Raw genomic sequence first — 16,370 nt, forward strand, 5'->3', positions numbered from 1 at the left:
TTAAAATTTGGAAGCAGAAATAAAACTCAAAGACAAAGCAGCTTCTTGCTTTGGTCTTCCTTGGATTCTTCCAGTACACGGTAGTCCTTGCTAGTCTGAAAATTGCTCCCACTTTATTTACACAGAGCTGTCAGGCGTATTTGATTTATTATCTGACATATTTAGAATCATTGAATTTTAGGGCTGGAAAGGGCCTGCATTGTTATTAACATTCCTCTTATTTTCCAAATAATAAATTAAAAGAAAGCATAAAAATAAAAATATTACATGGCTTCTGCGGGCTGAGTACTCTTCCACAAGAAATAAATATGTCCTTACTGATGTGTGTTTTGTTACCATATAAATGGTGTAACCTGATAATTTTGCCCTGGAGTGTTTTGATTTTAAAAGATGGGTAAAAGGGAACCCTGGTTCCCTACCACTGTCCCCTGCAAACAAGAGTGGAACCTTTCAAAGGCTCGGTGAGAGCAAGAGGTCCTTAATTGTTATCACTGACTGCGGGTGGGGAGGGGACACCTCCAGGGTCTTGGTTCCCAGAGCATGGTCACGTGGCATGGCCTTTGTTCTCAGGGATCTCACCTCCAAAGGGAGAGATGTTTATTTAATAAAGGAAGGTAGAGCAAGCTGGCAGTGTGTCTCTGCAGGACAGAGAAAGCGACAGGCACAGAGACTAGTTGGTTGCAGTTGTGGCCCATATGACTTACACATGTTCGTAACAGATGGCACGGGGACGCTTGCTGCTTGGAAGGGCCAGGATGTGAGCTGGCTCTTGTCCCTGGGGTGGCATGCCATGGGTCAGTGCGTCTTCTCTAGACATAGTGTCATTGCTCAGCCTTCCAGCTGGAGTGGACGGATCACAGTGATGCCAGTGACCGGCCACAGCAGCTACAGGATTTCTGGCTACAGAGCAGATGGCAGACCTAGTGGTGTGGCCGTGGTGGGTTGGAGACCCTGGGCAGAGCCGGCAGATGTCTCCCATTGTCCTGTCTCTGTGGCTGCACCTGGGCTCAGGCTTCCTCTCCTGTTGCCTGAGCTGAGGGCTGCTGCAACAAAGAGTCCTGCTCATTGCAACTGCTGGCTCCTTGTCCCACCTACTCCACGTTCCTTGCCTGGAAAATTCCTTGTCCGTCCAGACCCAGCGTAAGTCCCACTGCTTCAGTAGAGTCAGTCCTGGTTCCCTGGAGTCGTTGGTGGCTTCCTCCTCTGTGTTCTGTAGCTATTTTCTTTTCATAATGAGCACATTGCCTGGTAGTATTATGCCTTCATCTGCTGACATTTCTGGTTCCCTTTCCCCTGGCCAGACTGTGGGCTTCTGAGGGTAAGGGCTGGGTGTTCTTGGTGTCTGTTTTCTGGCACAAAGGCAGATGTGCAGCAAATGCTGTAAGTGATAATTGTGCTCACGTAGAATGAACTTCTTCATTGGTGTCCTTGCTTTCAGTTGGGCTCCTTCAGAAAGTACTGGTGTGATGGGATCCACCTTCAAGTCCGCCCACCTCCAAGTGGCTCCTTAGTGCCTGGAGATAAGGCGTGGATATCTCTTCAGGCACTGAGGTCCTCGAGTCTTTGCCCCCAACTTCCTTGCAGCTTCGACCTTGCTCTGTCTCTGTGGGTGCCCCAGGCCCTCATTGAACATGGACAGATTATGGAAACAGCCCTGGAGGGCAACAGGACAGCTAGATGTTCACAGATCCCCATTAGTCAGGGACTCATGCACACTGATCTTGGTATGAGGACAGTTCTCTTATAGCTTCTCTGGACTCTCTGTCTTGTCATACGACGTAAGGACATCATCTACCTGTCCGAGTGGCCAGGTGAGCAAGTTCCCAAGTGTGGAGCCTGGCTGAAGTACTTTGGGATTGTTTCTCTAAGTCTCCTGAGTCTACCAGGCATCTATTTGGCAGTGCTAGGCGTGAGAGACTGGGTTACACCCATCATAGAGTTGCATAAGTGCTTGTTGAGTGAGAGGAGAATTAGCCCATCTGCATGGTCCAGGATTGGTTGGACCCAGCAGACTTTGGGGGTGTGAGAGGATTGTTCTACCCTCATGGCAAGCCCTAGTTATAGCAGTGGCTGTACCTCAGACAGGGCACACTCCGCCTTCTCTGTGGAAGCTTTGCCAGTGATCACAGAGAGAAATTGTGGCTTGGGAGTGTGGGTCTGTTTGGCAGGCTTGTCTACTCTGGTGACCTCTTACCACGGGGGAAAGAAGTTCAGAAGTTGCAGATTTCAAATGAACCCTCTCAGATTCTGATGGTGACATCATTGCTTTGAAGTGGACAAAAGGCCTTGACCAGATTTATTTCTGGGGCTTTGGTAAGGAGCATCTGCTGTGTACATGGTCCAAGGGCCAGAGCCTCAGGATGCAGAGGAGGGCAGGCAGGGAGGCTGCTAGGATGCTTTTAGGGGCGCAGTGGGGGAGTTTTTATTGCTAACTTTCCCAAATGTTCCTTCCAAGAGAAGAGGCTGAATGGTAGGGCTGGGAGGAACCGCAGCAGGCCTTGCTGTGCAGCTAATGAAAATTTCATGCAAAGTCTGTGGTCATGGCTTCTCAGAGAGATGGGCGGTGCCGAAGCCACCATGTCCTCTGTGCAGTGGCTTGATGTCGGCATTGAATGCTCCACTTTGAAGTGGGCCCCAGAGAGTGTGGTGGCAGACAGGTGTGGTGGCAGTGCTTGGTCCAGAGCCCACAAAGTGCTCCTCAGGGGGGCTTGTTCCTGAGGCTGCTGTCATCAGTGCTGCTGGCCATGATTCCGAAGCCCGGGGAACCATCTGGCGTACGGGGTGGTCAGGACATCCGGATGTCCTGACTGCTTTCTTGGGGCCAGGCACAGGACAGATGGACCTGCTGTCCAAGCTCACAAAGAACCGTGAGGCAGGTGTTTGAATCCCCCCTTTCACAGACGGGGAAGCTGAGGCTCAGATGTGCTAAGGGTCAATGCAGTGGTAGAGGGAGCCTCTCGGGAGGCCTCAGGCCTCTGTGCTCATCTCCGTCCCTTGGCATCTCCTGCAACCATCGTGTTCCATCTCCAATAGGGAACGAGCCCCGTGTTGTCTCCCAGGGTCTCCAGTCTTCACATACCTCACTGGCCCTCCCCTCACATGGTACCATTAATGCGGTGCAGAGCAGTTAGAGCATGATCTTCGGAGTCGGGCAAAACCGAGTTCAAATCCTCCTGCTTCTCGCTAGCTGTGTGACCTTATACAGAAATGCGATCTCTCGAAGCTCGCTTTCCCAGCCATGTCATCGGGGTGCTGATTGTGCCTGCCTCACACGGTTATCCTATGAGTTCAGTGAGCTAGAACACAGCTGGCTTGGACGGCGCCTGGCGCGTGGGGAACGCTCGGGAAATGGTAGCTGCTCTTATTCCTATATGATGAACGTTAACGTTGCTATCAGTATCACTTGGATACTTTGGATTGGATTTCAACTTCTTCATTTCAACTTCACCTTGATGCAGGTCCTGAATCTTGCATCCGATTTCTGCCAGCCGTGGTGAGCCAAGTCATGAAGTCTGTGTGTTCCTTGCGGTGACTTGGGGTGTTAGCAGACGTGGGGCGAGGCTGTCGGGCAGGGGTCCACCTGTCCTCCTTGGTCGATCCCTCCAAGGTCTTCTGCCGTCATCCCTGCTGGTGCCAGGTTCCCGTTACTGCCCCAGTTTAAGTTACACGAAGGGAGTTGCCCATTTCACTTTCCTCGGAAACCTCCAGGTCACGGAGCCTGAAGTTCTGAGTCAACGGGGACTTAATTGGGGAGTTGCAGCCCAAGACTCTGGTGTAAAAGAAGCAACAGAGGTTGAATGGTTCTTTCTTCATAGGAGGTGCTCATTGAGTACCTGTTGCAAGATGGGCATGTGCTGGGCTCTGGAGGCGTGGAGGTGAAGATGTCCCGCCCCTGGCCGTGGGGACTGCTGGCTGTGTGGTTGAGTGGCAGGGGAGTGGTCGGCCACTGCAGAGCGGTTGCGTCAGTGCTCTGTAGACCACACGGCTGAGACGTCTCTGATGTGGAGGGATTGGGGATGGGGAGGTGTGTGCACAAGGAGCGTCGTCTAGTCTAAACTGGGATTTGACAGAGCAGCAAATGTTCATCAGAGAAGGGTGAGGAAGGGTATTTCAGGCACAAAAGGAGCAGCACGAGCAGAATTTCAGAGCTCGAAGTAAGCATGGCTGTTGCAGAACCAAGAAGTGGTTCTTGTGGGGCTGGAGCGAAGCGTGTGGGCTGGGGTGTGGCTGCAGGGGGACTGGAGGATTCAGCAGGGACTGTGCCTTGCAGGGCCCTGTAAGCTGCTCCCGGGCTTGGCCTTTGCCTGGGAGCTGTGGGGAGCAACTCGAGTATTTGATACTGGGGGCTGATGAGGGCAGGCGTCCCTTCAGAGGGTCCCCGTGGGAGCAGCATGGAGAACAGCCTGAGCAGGGTACAGGGAGTGGAGGCTGGCTGGGCACATGGTGGTGACCCGAGGGGCAGCTGGGGGGCCCGACTGAGGGAGAGGCTGTGGGTGCAGAGAGTGGGAAGTGTGACAGATCCAGGGAGGGGGGGGGGGGCCTGGTTGATGCCTGAATGGCAGAGGGAGGGAAGAGGGACCAGTCCAGCCTGGATCCTGGCCTGGCCAGCAGAGAACCCAGAGGTACCGTGTACTGAGCCCCAGAGGTGTTGAGGCCAGACCTGACAGTGGAAGGTGAATTTAACTCTGGAAAGCTCCGGAAGCTGGGGGAAGGGAGGCCTCTGATGGGCCGCACCGGGTTTGCTGTTTGTGGTGGACCTGATCGTCCCCTGGTCACCTTTCAGTCACTGTGGTTGAATCAGTGTGTGGCTTCCTTTAGCCAATGGGGGCTACTCATTAGAATCCTCTGAGGAACTTTAAATGTCCCATTGTGGAGGCCATGGCGCAGACCACCGAATCAGCATCTCCTAGGCGGTGCCGGGCATCAGTGTCTAGAAAGGTCCTCCGTGACCCCAGTGGTCAGTCAAGGATGAGAACCACTGCTTTCCAGTGCCTGCGGTCGGCACCTCCCGTGCAGGGTGGGTGGGGAGGAAGGGGTGTGGTGATAGTTCATAGCCAGTGTTATATACTCCAAAAGGCAGCATCTGGATGTTGATGGAGGCCTGCCAGCCTCGGGGGTGGTAGGAGTGGCATTCTCAGAAAGATAGAGGGACCTAATGAATTTGGAGCTCGTGATACTCGGACAGGGCTGGGCCTTAGGCAAGTACAGTTTGTATTTTCTGTAAAGTAAAGGATTACCTGCTCCAAGACGGCAAGGGTCTTACTTGGTGTGTCAATGAGGTGGACCTTTTCACGGTTCCTTCCTCTGTTTTCTACATGTCAGTTAATGATTATGCAGAAATTTTACCTGTTCAGAGCAGGTCCAGTCCACTTAATGGAATATAGTGAGTCAAAATTGAAACTTAAATTGACTTAGAACTATATGATGTGTAATTGCTAACAATGGTTCAAAACACCTCAGTGGTTATACAGAACAGCTCTATGGTGTAAGTAATATCTTTTTTTAATAGACAGGGTCACTGAATCTTAGAGAATGGGTGCCTGACCTTTAAACAGCGATGTGCTTGCAACTCATGCTTTCATATTTCATTGCATTTTTTTCTAAGTCACTCTTCATTCATGAGACTAATAAAATTGCATGCGTTTGAAATATTCATAATTATTGTTCCCAAGTACAATTGATCTCCCTTCATTTGGGCCTATTTGGTGAGATTCAAATGCACAAGAGTCACATTACTGAAATTTTAAGCATGTCATTGTTTCTATAAAGCCTGTTTCTCTCAATGTTTTTGAGACATCTCAATATTATAAACCTCTGGACATGGACACAAAAGTGTACATTTTTATTTATTGAGTCCTTTTTTGTGCCTGGTAATATGCCAGTCACTTTGCCACATTGTTGCGAATCGTGGTGACCCAGCCTCCAAGGCAGGTGCAGTGGTCTTGCTTTGTGGATCAAGGGACTGCATCTCAGAAGCTGAGGGGTTTGTGCAACACCAGCTGGCTGGTGGGTGTTCAAGGCAGGATTTGAACCTGTATCTGCTTCAGAGCCTGTCCTGTTCATAGTGTCTCCTCTGTCTTTGACACCATAGCCCTGCCTGCTTCACTCCCATCTGACATTCAGAAGCCTGCTCCTGGCTAGCTCAGGTATTTTGATCATTTTGCTAACGAGGTCAAGGGTGTGGGTGGCTTTGCATCTGGGGAGACGCCCCTTGTCTTGGTCAGAGTACAAAGGCAGCATTGTAGGTCCATTTGTATTCCCAGAAGAAGCAGCCAGATATAGGGCACACTTTCTGGAATGGACCTCAGACTCAGTTTTTCTCTTTGAGAAAAGCCCAAATCAGCCGTCACTCCCCCTGACCCCAGCTTGGATGGACAGAAATGGACAGGCAGACAGTCCTGAGGAAGGGGACTTTGTGGCAGTTATAATCCTTTAATCATCTGAGGGGCCATGACAGTCCTATTCATTTTACATCCCAAGACCATAAATCCACGTCTTTCTCAGGTTTTAGACCCCTTCAAGCTATTTTGGAGCTGCAAGGCAAAAGAATTTCTTTGCAGAAATGTAGAAGGTCTTTTATTCTTGCTGTCTGATGTCATCTCAGGACTTTTATTGAATTTCACCCTTTGGACCAGTGTCATAGGAAATTAATCATTTGAAATTCTCAAAGATAATAATCACGCCTGCGTATTTGGGTTGAATCATGATTTTGCTATTTGTCCTACAGTAATGACACAGATCACCAGAGGACCCTCTGATTTCCCTGCGCTTCACCTATTCTACTGAGAACCTAATGTTCTTTTCATGAACTTAGTGAACAAGGGGACCTTTTCAAGGGAGTGATGGTCGGGAAAATGTCTGCCTGTGACCTTTCTAATGTTATGATAATTTGAAATTTTGATGCAATTATCGAAAATGTTTACATTCCTTCCTATCGTTTGATGTGATTCTTTTATTTTTTTCTCATTTATAATGCTTTCGTACTCAGGAAGTTGAGGTAGGTTTTTGATTTTTCTACTGTGTGTAGACATAGCATCAAAATTGTTGCCAAGTAAAATGTAAATTTCACTCTAAATCCTAAATCTCAGTGGTAAATACTTGTTCGAGTTCGGTGAAACAGGACCACACACATTTATTTTTCATGGGTATATCCGGGGGTGCAATTTATCAAATGCACAGAAACAGTCCATTTACTGCTTTATCTTTTCTCATTAGTTACAGTACAAGTATGATTGTCAGTTATTATCTGTGTTTTACTGGTGGATTATTTATTGAAAGAGCAGAGCAACTGACACTGTTATTTTCTAAACCATTTTGTCTGAGGCCTGCAGGACTTTATACCAAATGTCAGACCAATTTATCAAAGAATCACTCTATTCAGGAAGAAAGTGATTTAGAGTGTCTGTGTAAACCTACACCCACCTGTCCTTACGTGCACACCGGGAACAGTCATGGGCATTTCACAGGGATACGGAGATGTTAAAGCGGGAACAGCGTACTTAAATTATATACAGTTCGGCCAGGACTTAACTGTGTACTGTTGAGTGTTGCCCTGGGGGAATGTGCAGGTGAGTAAGTAGTACTTACTGTTCATCCCTGTTCAGAAGTAGCCCGGGCCCAGCTGTGTGGGTGTGATATGTGCCAATGGAAGATGTATGAATGGCCCAGCTTCCAGTCCCTGGTGTACAGGGTTCGCATGAGTGGGGTCTGTGGAGTGATGTGGGGTGGGCGGGGGACCTCAAGTCACTGTCCAAGCTGGGCTGGTTGGTCGATCACTTCATTCAGAAGGATTGTCACTGGGGCTCTTCACCAGGGGTGGGCAGGACAGGCCTGATGGAGAGGAGACCGACAGCACATTGCTTGCCCAGAGATGTGACTGGAAATAGCTCAGAGGTAAGGTGGTGTCTGGGACGCTAGTTCCTTCCCAATAGATGGAATGTTTTGTATTTCTCAACAGCGTGATTAGTAGGGGTTTCCACTGCACACAAATTGAAATTACAGGAAAATTTCACATCATACAGCTGATGCACTTACATAATGTCATCTGGAAATCTCACATTTCCAATGACTTCTATTATCATTTCAGAGACACTTTTCCCACCTGCCAGCCACCCCTCCTTCCTGTTCTCCCCAGTCAGTTAGTGTGAAAAATAACTAGTTTGCACTGAGTCCTTTGGAGAGCAGTTTGCCTATAGCCCCTTAACTAATCTCTTTGTAAAGGTTTGGGGTTTGATAAAGTGGGATTAACCTCCATCTAGGATCTATAAACCTGGCTTTAGTCCACCTGGCCCTGCAGGGCAATGCTTCTCCTTTTTGTATTTATCTGCAGGGGGTCTTCAGATGACCCCAAGGGGCTGCCTGCCCTCAATTCACCTTACTTCCTTCTGTACATGTCTCCACTGCTCACTCCTGGTCGAGACAAATGAGGCTTCCATTTATTTTCTAGGCTGGTAATTTTTATTACCTCAGGTAATCTTCAGATGATACTTCAGTGTTCAAACAACTTAGCTAAAATATGTGTGAAGGAGAAATGATCTGTTCCGGGAGAGCGAAGTGTCTTTGATCTGTAGTAGCTAAAGCTGTAAGGTATATATAAATTACATCATCATCTTCATAAGTGGGAATAAAGCAGTTGGATCTCAAAAGTGGTTTCCATTTGATTGTGCCACTTCATCTCCTCCTCGGAGTTGCTTTGACATTCTTTGGAGCTGAAATAAACATCTCTGGAAAGGCAACCCCCTGGGGAATAGTTGAGCTAAATTGCATCGGCCATTTGGGGGCTGTGGGACAGGGGAAGAAAAATTCAGGTTCCCAATCAAAATGGGCTAAACCCAGAGACTTTCCAATTCGTGATGACATCCATGATGAGGAGACTTAATCACTAAAATTATGGCAGGAATATTTTTGCATCATTTCATGGTAGGGAGGCTTAAAAGTTTTCTTGGAAGATGCATTATAGATCAGAATGTCCTTTGGTATATATGTATATATACGTATTTTATTAACATGTCCTGATAAATATATCCTTATTAATATCTTTTATATATATAATATATAATATGTGTTATATATTTTAAAAAGATTTCGCTTCCCATGAATGTTTGTCGAAACAGGGTATCTCTAAAGTAGTTGAAAAACCAGAGTTAAATTCCTTTGCACCAGCCACTGTGTGCCGATAATTTCACAGGATCCAGTATTGTGTTTAGTGGGATATTTATTTAGTGGAATGAATATGGTTTTACCTCTTTTGATCAGCAGTGGAGGGTTTAAAAAAATAATTGGGGCCATGATCACTCCCACGACTCTCCCTCCACCACCAGCTCCACTCCCTTCTTCGTCATTCTAGACGTTATCATTGGTCGCTTTCTTACTGTGATCTGTGTGCTTTTTTTTTAAAAAATAATTTTTACTGGAGTATGGTTGCTTTACAAGGTTGTGTTAGCCTCCACTGCACAACAAAGCAAATCAGCCATACGCATACAGACATCCCCTCCCTTTTGGACTTCCCTCCCATTTAGGTCACCACAGTGCATTAAGTAGAGCTCCCTATGCTATACAGTATGTTCCCAGCAGTTGTCTATTTTATACATAGTATCAGTAATGTATATGTGTCAGTCCCAGTCTCCCAATTCCTCACACCCCACCCTTTCCCCCTTGATATCCATACATTTGTTCTCTACGTCTGTGTCTCTATTTCTGCTTTGCAAATAAGATCATCTACACCATTTTTCTAGATTCCACATATATGTGTTATTATACAATATTTGCTTTTCTCTTTCTGACTTACTTCACTCTATATGACACTCTCTAAGTCTATCCACGTCTGTACAAATGACCCAATTTCATTCCTTTTTATGGCTGAGTAATATTCCATTGTATATATATGTACTACATCTTCTTTATCCATTCCTCTGTTGATGGACATTTAGGTATGCTGACTTTTGATGTGTTTTTACTATGACTGTATGTTTCATGATTTTGGACATAACTCAGTATGCTCAAATTTGAGAGTCTTTTTAAATTTATAGGTTCTTCCAGGTTTTAACAGTCCCTAAAGAGTTGGGTGATTTTCATTTTCGAAGTGGTATCATGAAATGGAATAAGCCCTTCCTCGTATGGTGAGAATTTAGAGGAAGACTGTTCTCTGCCCTGTCCAGCAGAGGCCTGATATAATTATCCTGTGCAGTGTAGCCAATAAAATATACATGCATGGTAACACTGCCACCCTTCACTCTTCAGCCTGTAGTATGCACGAATAGGAGTTATTGAATTTAATAAATAACTGTATCTAGGTATGCGAACTTCTATTTAGGTGTATGTTTTAAGAATTAACTGTTGCTGAGGTCCTTGCGAGTCAGTTTTAAAAGCTTCATTAGTAGAGATAAAATTACCCGTTAAGAGGCCAACACAGATGGATACACCTCGCCTGGCGAGTGTGATCTAGTACATCCACCATGCCTTCCACCGCAGTCTGAATTTTAACAGGCCACATCTTTATTGGGCCAGGAGGAAGATCAGAGGTGAGGGCTTTTCAAGTCCTGTGCTTTTCTGGTCTCTGGACCAGGCTCTGGGGTCCACGCAGCATAATGCACTTAGGTACCGGGCAGCACCTGGGTGGTGTGGGGCTGGCACACTGCTTCCCACGGTGGGATGTGCCACTGTGAGAAAGGAGGTAGAAGCGTCAACAGCACAGCAATTCCTGGGTCTGTTTTAGGATAACCTAAAATATATGCTATATTTAAAAATTTTAGATAGAAAATAAGATAAAGGAAGATCTGGGCTGGTGCCCGTGGATGTTAAGCCCTGGAGAAATGACCAGCCAGTCGTCCTTTGTCCCTTGAGCACTGACTGTTAAGTGGGACTCGGGTGAGGTGAAACTCTAGGAGGGCGTTCTTCTAGCTTTGGCTTTTTCTGCGCGAGTTTGGATGGTATCAACTATGGTCCTTATCAGACGTTGCCCCAGAGGCAGAGTGGATTGATTGGCACAAGCCCAGCTGCTTGGACTGCCCATGTCTGCAGACCTGGCTGGTCCAGTGTGGAAGGCTGATCCGTGAACTCCGGCCACTCACATTTGGACCTCGCTGCTGCAGTGACCGCTAAGTGGCCCGTGCTCAGCGGCCATCCCCCAAGTGGGCTCTGGTGCCTCTCTCTCAGCTATAGCCACAGCGGTCACACCCAAGTTTGTCTGGGCTGCTAGCTCATTGGGTTCTGCTTTGGCACCCGCTTTCCCAAGGCAGGTCAAAAGCAATCAGATGCAGGGAAATCATTTTCCTTCCCCACTTGGCCTTGCTGGGCAAGAGGCTCTTTGAAGGACTCATTTTGCACAATGAGCTTTGACTCAGGTGTACCTTCACATTTGGGCAGCAGTTAGGCAGTATTATTACATGTGCAATGAGTTTCTAAATATTCTCATGCAGATAGCCACTTTTAGAGGTTTTATATTTAAAACCATGATTTTCCCCAAGAAATATGTAAAAATGGCAGTTATAGTTAGCCTGGAAATGTGGCAAGGTCCAGAAGAATGCTTCACATTCCATCCAAGTTATAACGTATGTTGAAATCACTAGGGAATATCCAGTTCTTGAGACCGGCTCAAACCTCACTTGGATATCAAAGGGAATGTGACATGTGAAACTAAAGCAGAGGAACTTGTCTTTGGCTCCAGTCCTTCCTTGTTAGACACACATCCTAAGCTTCCAAGGACTTCCATGTATTAGAACAGCATGTTCAAGTAGAAAATAGTTCCCATGATTTTAGACTGCGGTTGGGTGGTACCATCCTCTGGATGTGCAGAGGGCACTGATGAACCACAGTTGGAAGGACAGAGGTTTTGTTGTTTTTTCTCCAGTGGTGAGGGTGAGTTCATCCTGGGTTAACTCTTCTCTTGCCCTTGTGAACAGCAGAATGTCTGAGTCACTTGCTTATATTTAGTGCTGAGTATATTGGCCATCAAAGCTGAGAAATCAAGTGGTACATTTCCCACCAATCATCCGGCTCTTAACTTAGAATCATTAACTCTGGCTGCCACATAATTCAAAAGACTAGGATTATATTTAAAATAATAAATGGAGTGAGATGTGGCAGAGGGATTCTTTTAAACTTTCTCAGTGATATTTCATGGTGTAGACCTCAGAGACTTCCTAACCAGATGGGTGAGAAGACCAGTTATGCCATAAATTTAAAGCCAGAGCAAAGTGGGCCAATTCCTCAGAGTTAAAAATGATTTAATGCTGAATCCCCAGGATCCGGAGGAACCCGTTCATGTTTATTCACGCTCTGGAAAAATGGAATCACTGCCCAAGGAGCAATGTTCTGATTTTACTCTAAATCCAGTTTCCTAAAATCTATTTAAGGGCTTAGGTGAACGCAACCAGGATCTAATAAAGCCAGGTAATTGAATGACACAGAGGCCGATAAAATTCACAGGAGATGGTGTCGGAGATAAACGGCCGCAGGAGACGGCATGGCATGGACCATAGTTGAAACTAATTGTGCATTTTGATCTAAATGAACTTCTCTAGAAGAGACGTCGAGGCCTCATTTTGGCCAGCTTTCTGGAACTGCAGCCTGCAGAGTACCAGCCGAAAACACATCCAGCAGATCATTTGAGTGTATGCAGGAGGGAATTAACTGCATGGGGGCACATGCCCTAAAAACGGCTGTGGAGGTGTTTTCCACGGGTGAGGCCTCTGCATGTTGCAGACAGTTGAGCTGAGCTGACAGTGGGTGTGCTCGGCCGCAGTGGGGTGGGTGAGCACTTACAGGGAGGAGAAAGAGTGGGCCGTGGAGGTTTGGAAGGGAAGGGTTGTTAGCAGTGGGGAAGAGGTTAATGTGACGATAGAGAAGTGAGTGACCTGGACCCTTGCACTTTCAAAGTAATGAAGTGTCTAGCCTCGGAGCAAGCTTCATGCAAGAAGGACATGGTTATGAATGAACCAGATTGGCCAGCCTTTGTGTTTTTATCTTTACGCACCTGGGGCACATGGTATTAAGCTGAATATATGCCTGTGGTTAATTCTCACATTTGAATGGCCCTCTGTTTTTAGGTTTGGGGAGTGTTAGAAAACTGGAATTGTGGGCCAGAATTACATGTCTTCGTGTAGGAGAAATGTTGACAGTTGAATTATCAGTGGTTACAAACACAGAGGCTTAATCCCAAGTGAGAACAGCTAGGCATCACCACTAGCGGTATAATTGATGGCAAATAAGTCTTGGACCTAGAAGGTGTCTCCGTTTATCTGTCAAACCAGGAAGAGCAGTGCTGTTTCCATATTAGGCTGAAATGTATTAACTCTTCCTAGTGTATAATCCATACAGTTTGAAAGACAAGAACTTAAAAAGTCAATTGATATTTTTGATTGCACGTGAATGCGTTGGAAAGATTTCTAAGCCCTTAGTGTTTTCCTTTGTGTTTTGGGAGGTGGGGGGAAAGGCAGCTTTTTATGCATTTATGTGAGAAGCTTCTTGAAATCTGACCTTTGTTTTCCGTTTTTTTTCCTCATATAGGATGATTATTTCAGAAACTGGAACCCCAACAAGCCTTTTGACCAAGGTAAAGGATGCCCTTTTTCTTGCTGTATATTCCACGGGAAACGCTGTCTCATTTTTCCTTCCTTGAATGCCGAGTTACTCTTCCCTTAAAGGCCAGCTAGCTGTCTTATTTTACTGACTTTTGTGGACTGAATTGACTGGGGTGATAGAAATTATTTTTATCAAATTGGTTATTTGTCTGAGATTGCCTAAGACTGATTAAAACATGTTTTTATTGAATTGACCACTATAATCATTGGTTGGTTTTGTTAGAGGACAAACACATAAAGAAACCAAATAGTAAAATGCTTATCAGACTCACCCGGTGAATTGTTGGGCTGAGTCCAGTGATTTCATTCATGGGACAGACTGTGCCTGGAGACGCTGTCCAATTCACATGAGCCACAAAAATGAAACTTTCTCGTCTAGAAATAGGCTAATCCCGGGAGGCTTTCAGGGGCGCTGATATTTCATTTGCTAAATAACTTCATCGTGTTTCTAAATAGAAGCTTGTTTCAGGGGCAGCTCACTGACCGCTTGGGTTTTAGCTTGGTCCTCAGAGGGCTCTTTCCACTCATACCAGCAAGCACAAAGCCAGGCTCCTGAAGGCCATTGTAAATCTCTGTCCTCCTGTGAGCTATTTAAGACACAGCGAGGACCTGCTGTGAATCACATCCCTGTTTCTATTGTTCCATGTGGGGCTGCTGTTGGCACAGACCCTGCTGCTGAAATGGTGGCAGATTGTACTTGAAGTAGGTATATGCAATTAATGCTGCAACTCAGAGGGAAAATGTTACCTACCGAGTCTCAAAGGTTCACGCTTCTGAGAATCAGCTTCAGTTCTGTAGATTGAGTATTTGATGTGGTCACGATGGTCAACTTGACACAAAGAAGTCAAGGAAAGCGTTGACGTGTAACACGATAGAAGGCGCCCCTTTCCGCTCTCTCCTTTGTCACTTTAATGGGTCACTCCAACCGGACTCTTGTTTTCTTGCAAGCAAAATTGGCATTAAAATTTTCGCATAGACATTTAGCGTATGCCCTCAAGTAGTGCAACACTTTGTTCATTCATACGTGCATGCATTCATTCATTCTCGAACATTTATTGACCTAGCACTCTGGAACAAGCACCAAGCCAGGTCCTGGGGATAAAACAGAAAACCTGTGGTGCCCATCCAGGAGGAGCTCAGAGTGGGGAGTGGGGAAATAGCTCAGTGAACAATTGCGGTGGGAGATGTGTTAATGGCTATGATGCAGGTGTGTGCAGGTGAGACTATAGGTGGGAGACTTAGTGGGCATGCATGTGTGTGTTGTGGGCAGGTGCTGGGGGAGGCTTTCTTTTGGAGGCCCCGTCTGGGCTATACCTATGCCAGTGGGCTCCAAGGGCCTCACACTTCAGCAACTTTAAAAAAATTAAAAAAAATTTTTAATTGAAATATAGTTGATTTACAATATTGTGTTAGTTTCAGGTGTACAGCAAAGTGATGAAGTTGTACATAGGTATAAATATTTTTTCCAGTTCTTTTCCACTATAGGTTATTACAAGATATTGAATATAGTTCCCTGTGCTATACAGTAAATCCTTGTTGTTTATCTATTTTATATATAGTGGCGTGCATCTGTGAATCCCATACTCCTACTAATTTATCCCTTCCTCACCCTTTCCCCTTTGGTAACCATGTTTGTTTTCTATGTCCACGAGTCTGTTTCTGTTTTGTAAATAAGTTCATTTGTATTATTTTTTAGATTCCACATATAAGTGGTATCATATACTATTTGTCTTTCTCTGTCTGACTTACTTCACTCAGTATGATAATCTCTAGGTCCATCCATGTTGCTGCAAATGGCATTGTTTCATTCTTTTTTATGGCTGACTAGTATTCCATTGTGTATATATACCACATCTTCTTTATCCATTCATCCGTTGATGGACACTTAGGTTGCTTCCATGTCTTGGCTATTGTAAATAGTGCTGCTATGAACATTGGGGTGCATGTATCTTTTTGAATTAGTTTCGTGTTTTCTGGATTATATGCCCAGGAGTGCGATTGCTGGACCATATGTTAGTTCTATTTTTAATTGTTTAAGGAACCTCCATACTGTTCATAGTGCACCAATTTACCTTCCCACCAATGGTGTAGGAGGGTTTCCTTTTCTCCACACCCTCTCCAGCATTTGTTATTTGTAGACTTTTTGATGACGGCCATTCTGACTGGTGTGAGGTGATACCTCATTGTAGTTTTGAGTTGCATTTCTCTAATAATCAGCAATGACGAGGTTCTTTTCATGTTCCTGTTGGCCATCTTGATGTCTTCTTTGGAGAACTAACAACTTTAACAGTGACTGAATCATCACAGTAAATCACAGTAAAACATATGAAAGTATTTGTAATTTAGAAATTTTCCATCAAAATTTCTAAAAATTTCTCAAAAGGCTACACCTTCATGTTGGAAGAACACTCAGATGTAGAGCAACACGTTCCCTGTGTGTACCTGGTAAATGAGCCCTTCTGCAAACACCCCTACCAGGATCTTTCTTATGGAGGTACCGCAGGTGATCGCGACCATGAACTGACGCTTTCCAGGCCAGAAAAAGATTTAGGTGCTAGTCCTGTAAGGATCAAGTGTTGCCTAAATAAATGCCAGATTTACTCTTCCCCAAGGCCTGCCAACAAATACTAAAACTTTACCAAGGAACATTTTAATTTTTACTAATTCGCATTGGGAAAGGTTATACACGAAGGTGGGCATCATTTGTCACTTCATATATGTAAATGATATATCTACATATATGATATAAATGATAGCTTCCTTTGAACATGCTATTTAAATCTGTCTAAC

The 16,370-nt window shown here is 45.5% G+C and overlaps 2 protein-coding genes across 3 annotated transcripts in view; both read left to right on the plus strand.

Moving 5' to 3' along the window:
• The window catches only part of LOC125963778 (non-histone chromosomal protein HMG-14), a 623,855-nt gene that overhangs the window by 326,066 nt on the left and 281,419 nt on the right, over positions 1–16,370 (plus strand). The window lies entirely within an intron of this gene.
• The window catches only part of SPOCK1 (SPARC (osteonectin), cwcv and kazal like domains proteoglycan 1), a 554,695-nt gene that overhangs the window by 249,462 nt on the left and 288,863 nt on the right, over positions 1–16,370 (plus strand). For both annotated transcript variants that reach the window (XM_049707102.1, XM_004282089.3), the window contains exon 3: positions 13,507–13,552. In XM_049707102.1, coding sequence (XP_049563059.1) covers positions 13,507–13,552 — 46 coding nt within the window. The remainder of the gene's footprint in view (positions 1–13,506; positions 13,553–16,370) is intronic.

This window comes from Orcinus orca, chromosome 3, assembly GCF_937001465.1.
Source record: "Orcinus orca chromosome 3, mOrcOrc1.1, whole genome shotgun sequence".
Classification (NCBI taxonomy): Eukaryota; Metazoa; Chordata; class Mammalia; order Artiodactyla; family Delphinidae; genus Orcinus; species Orcinus orca.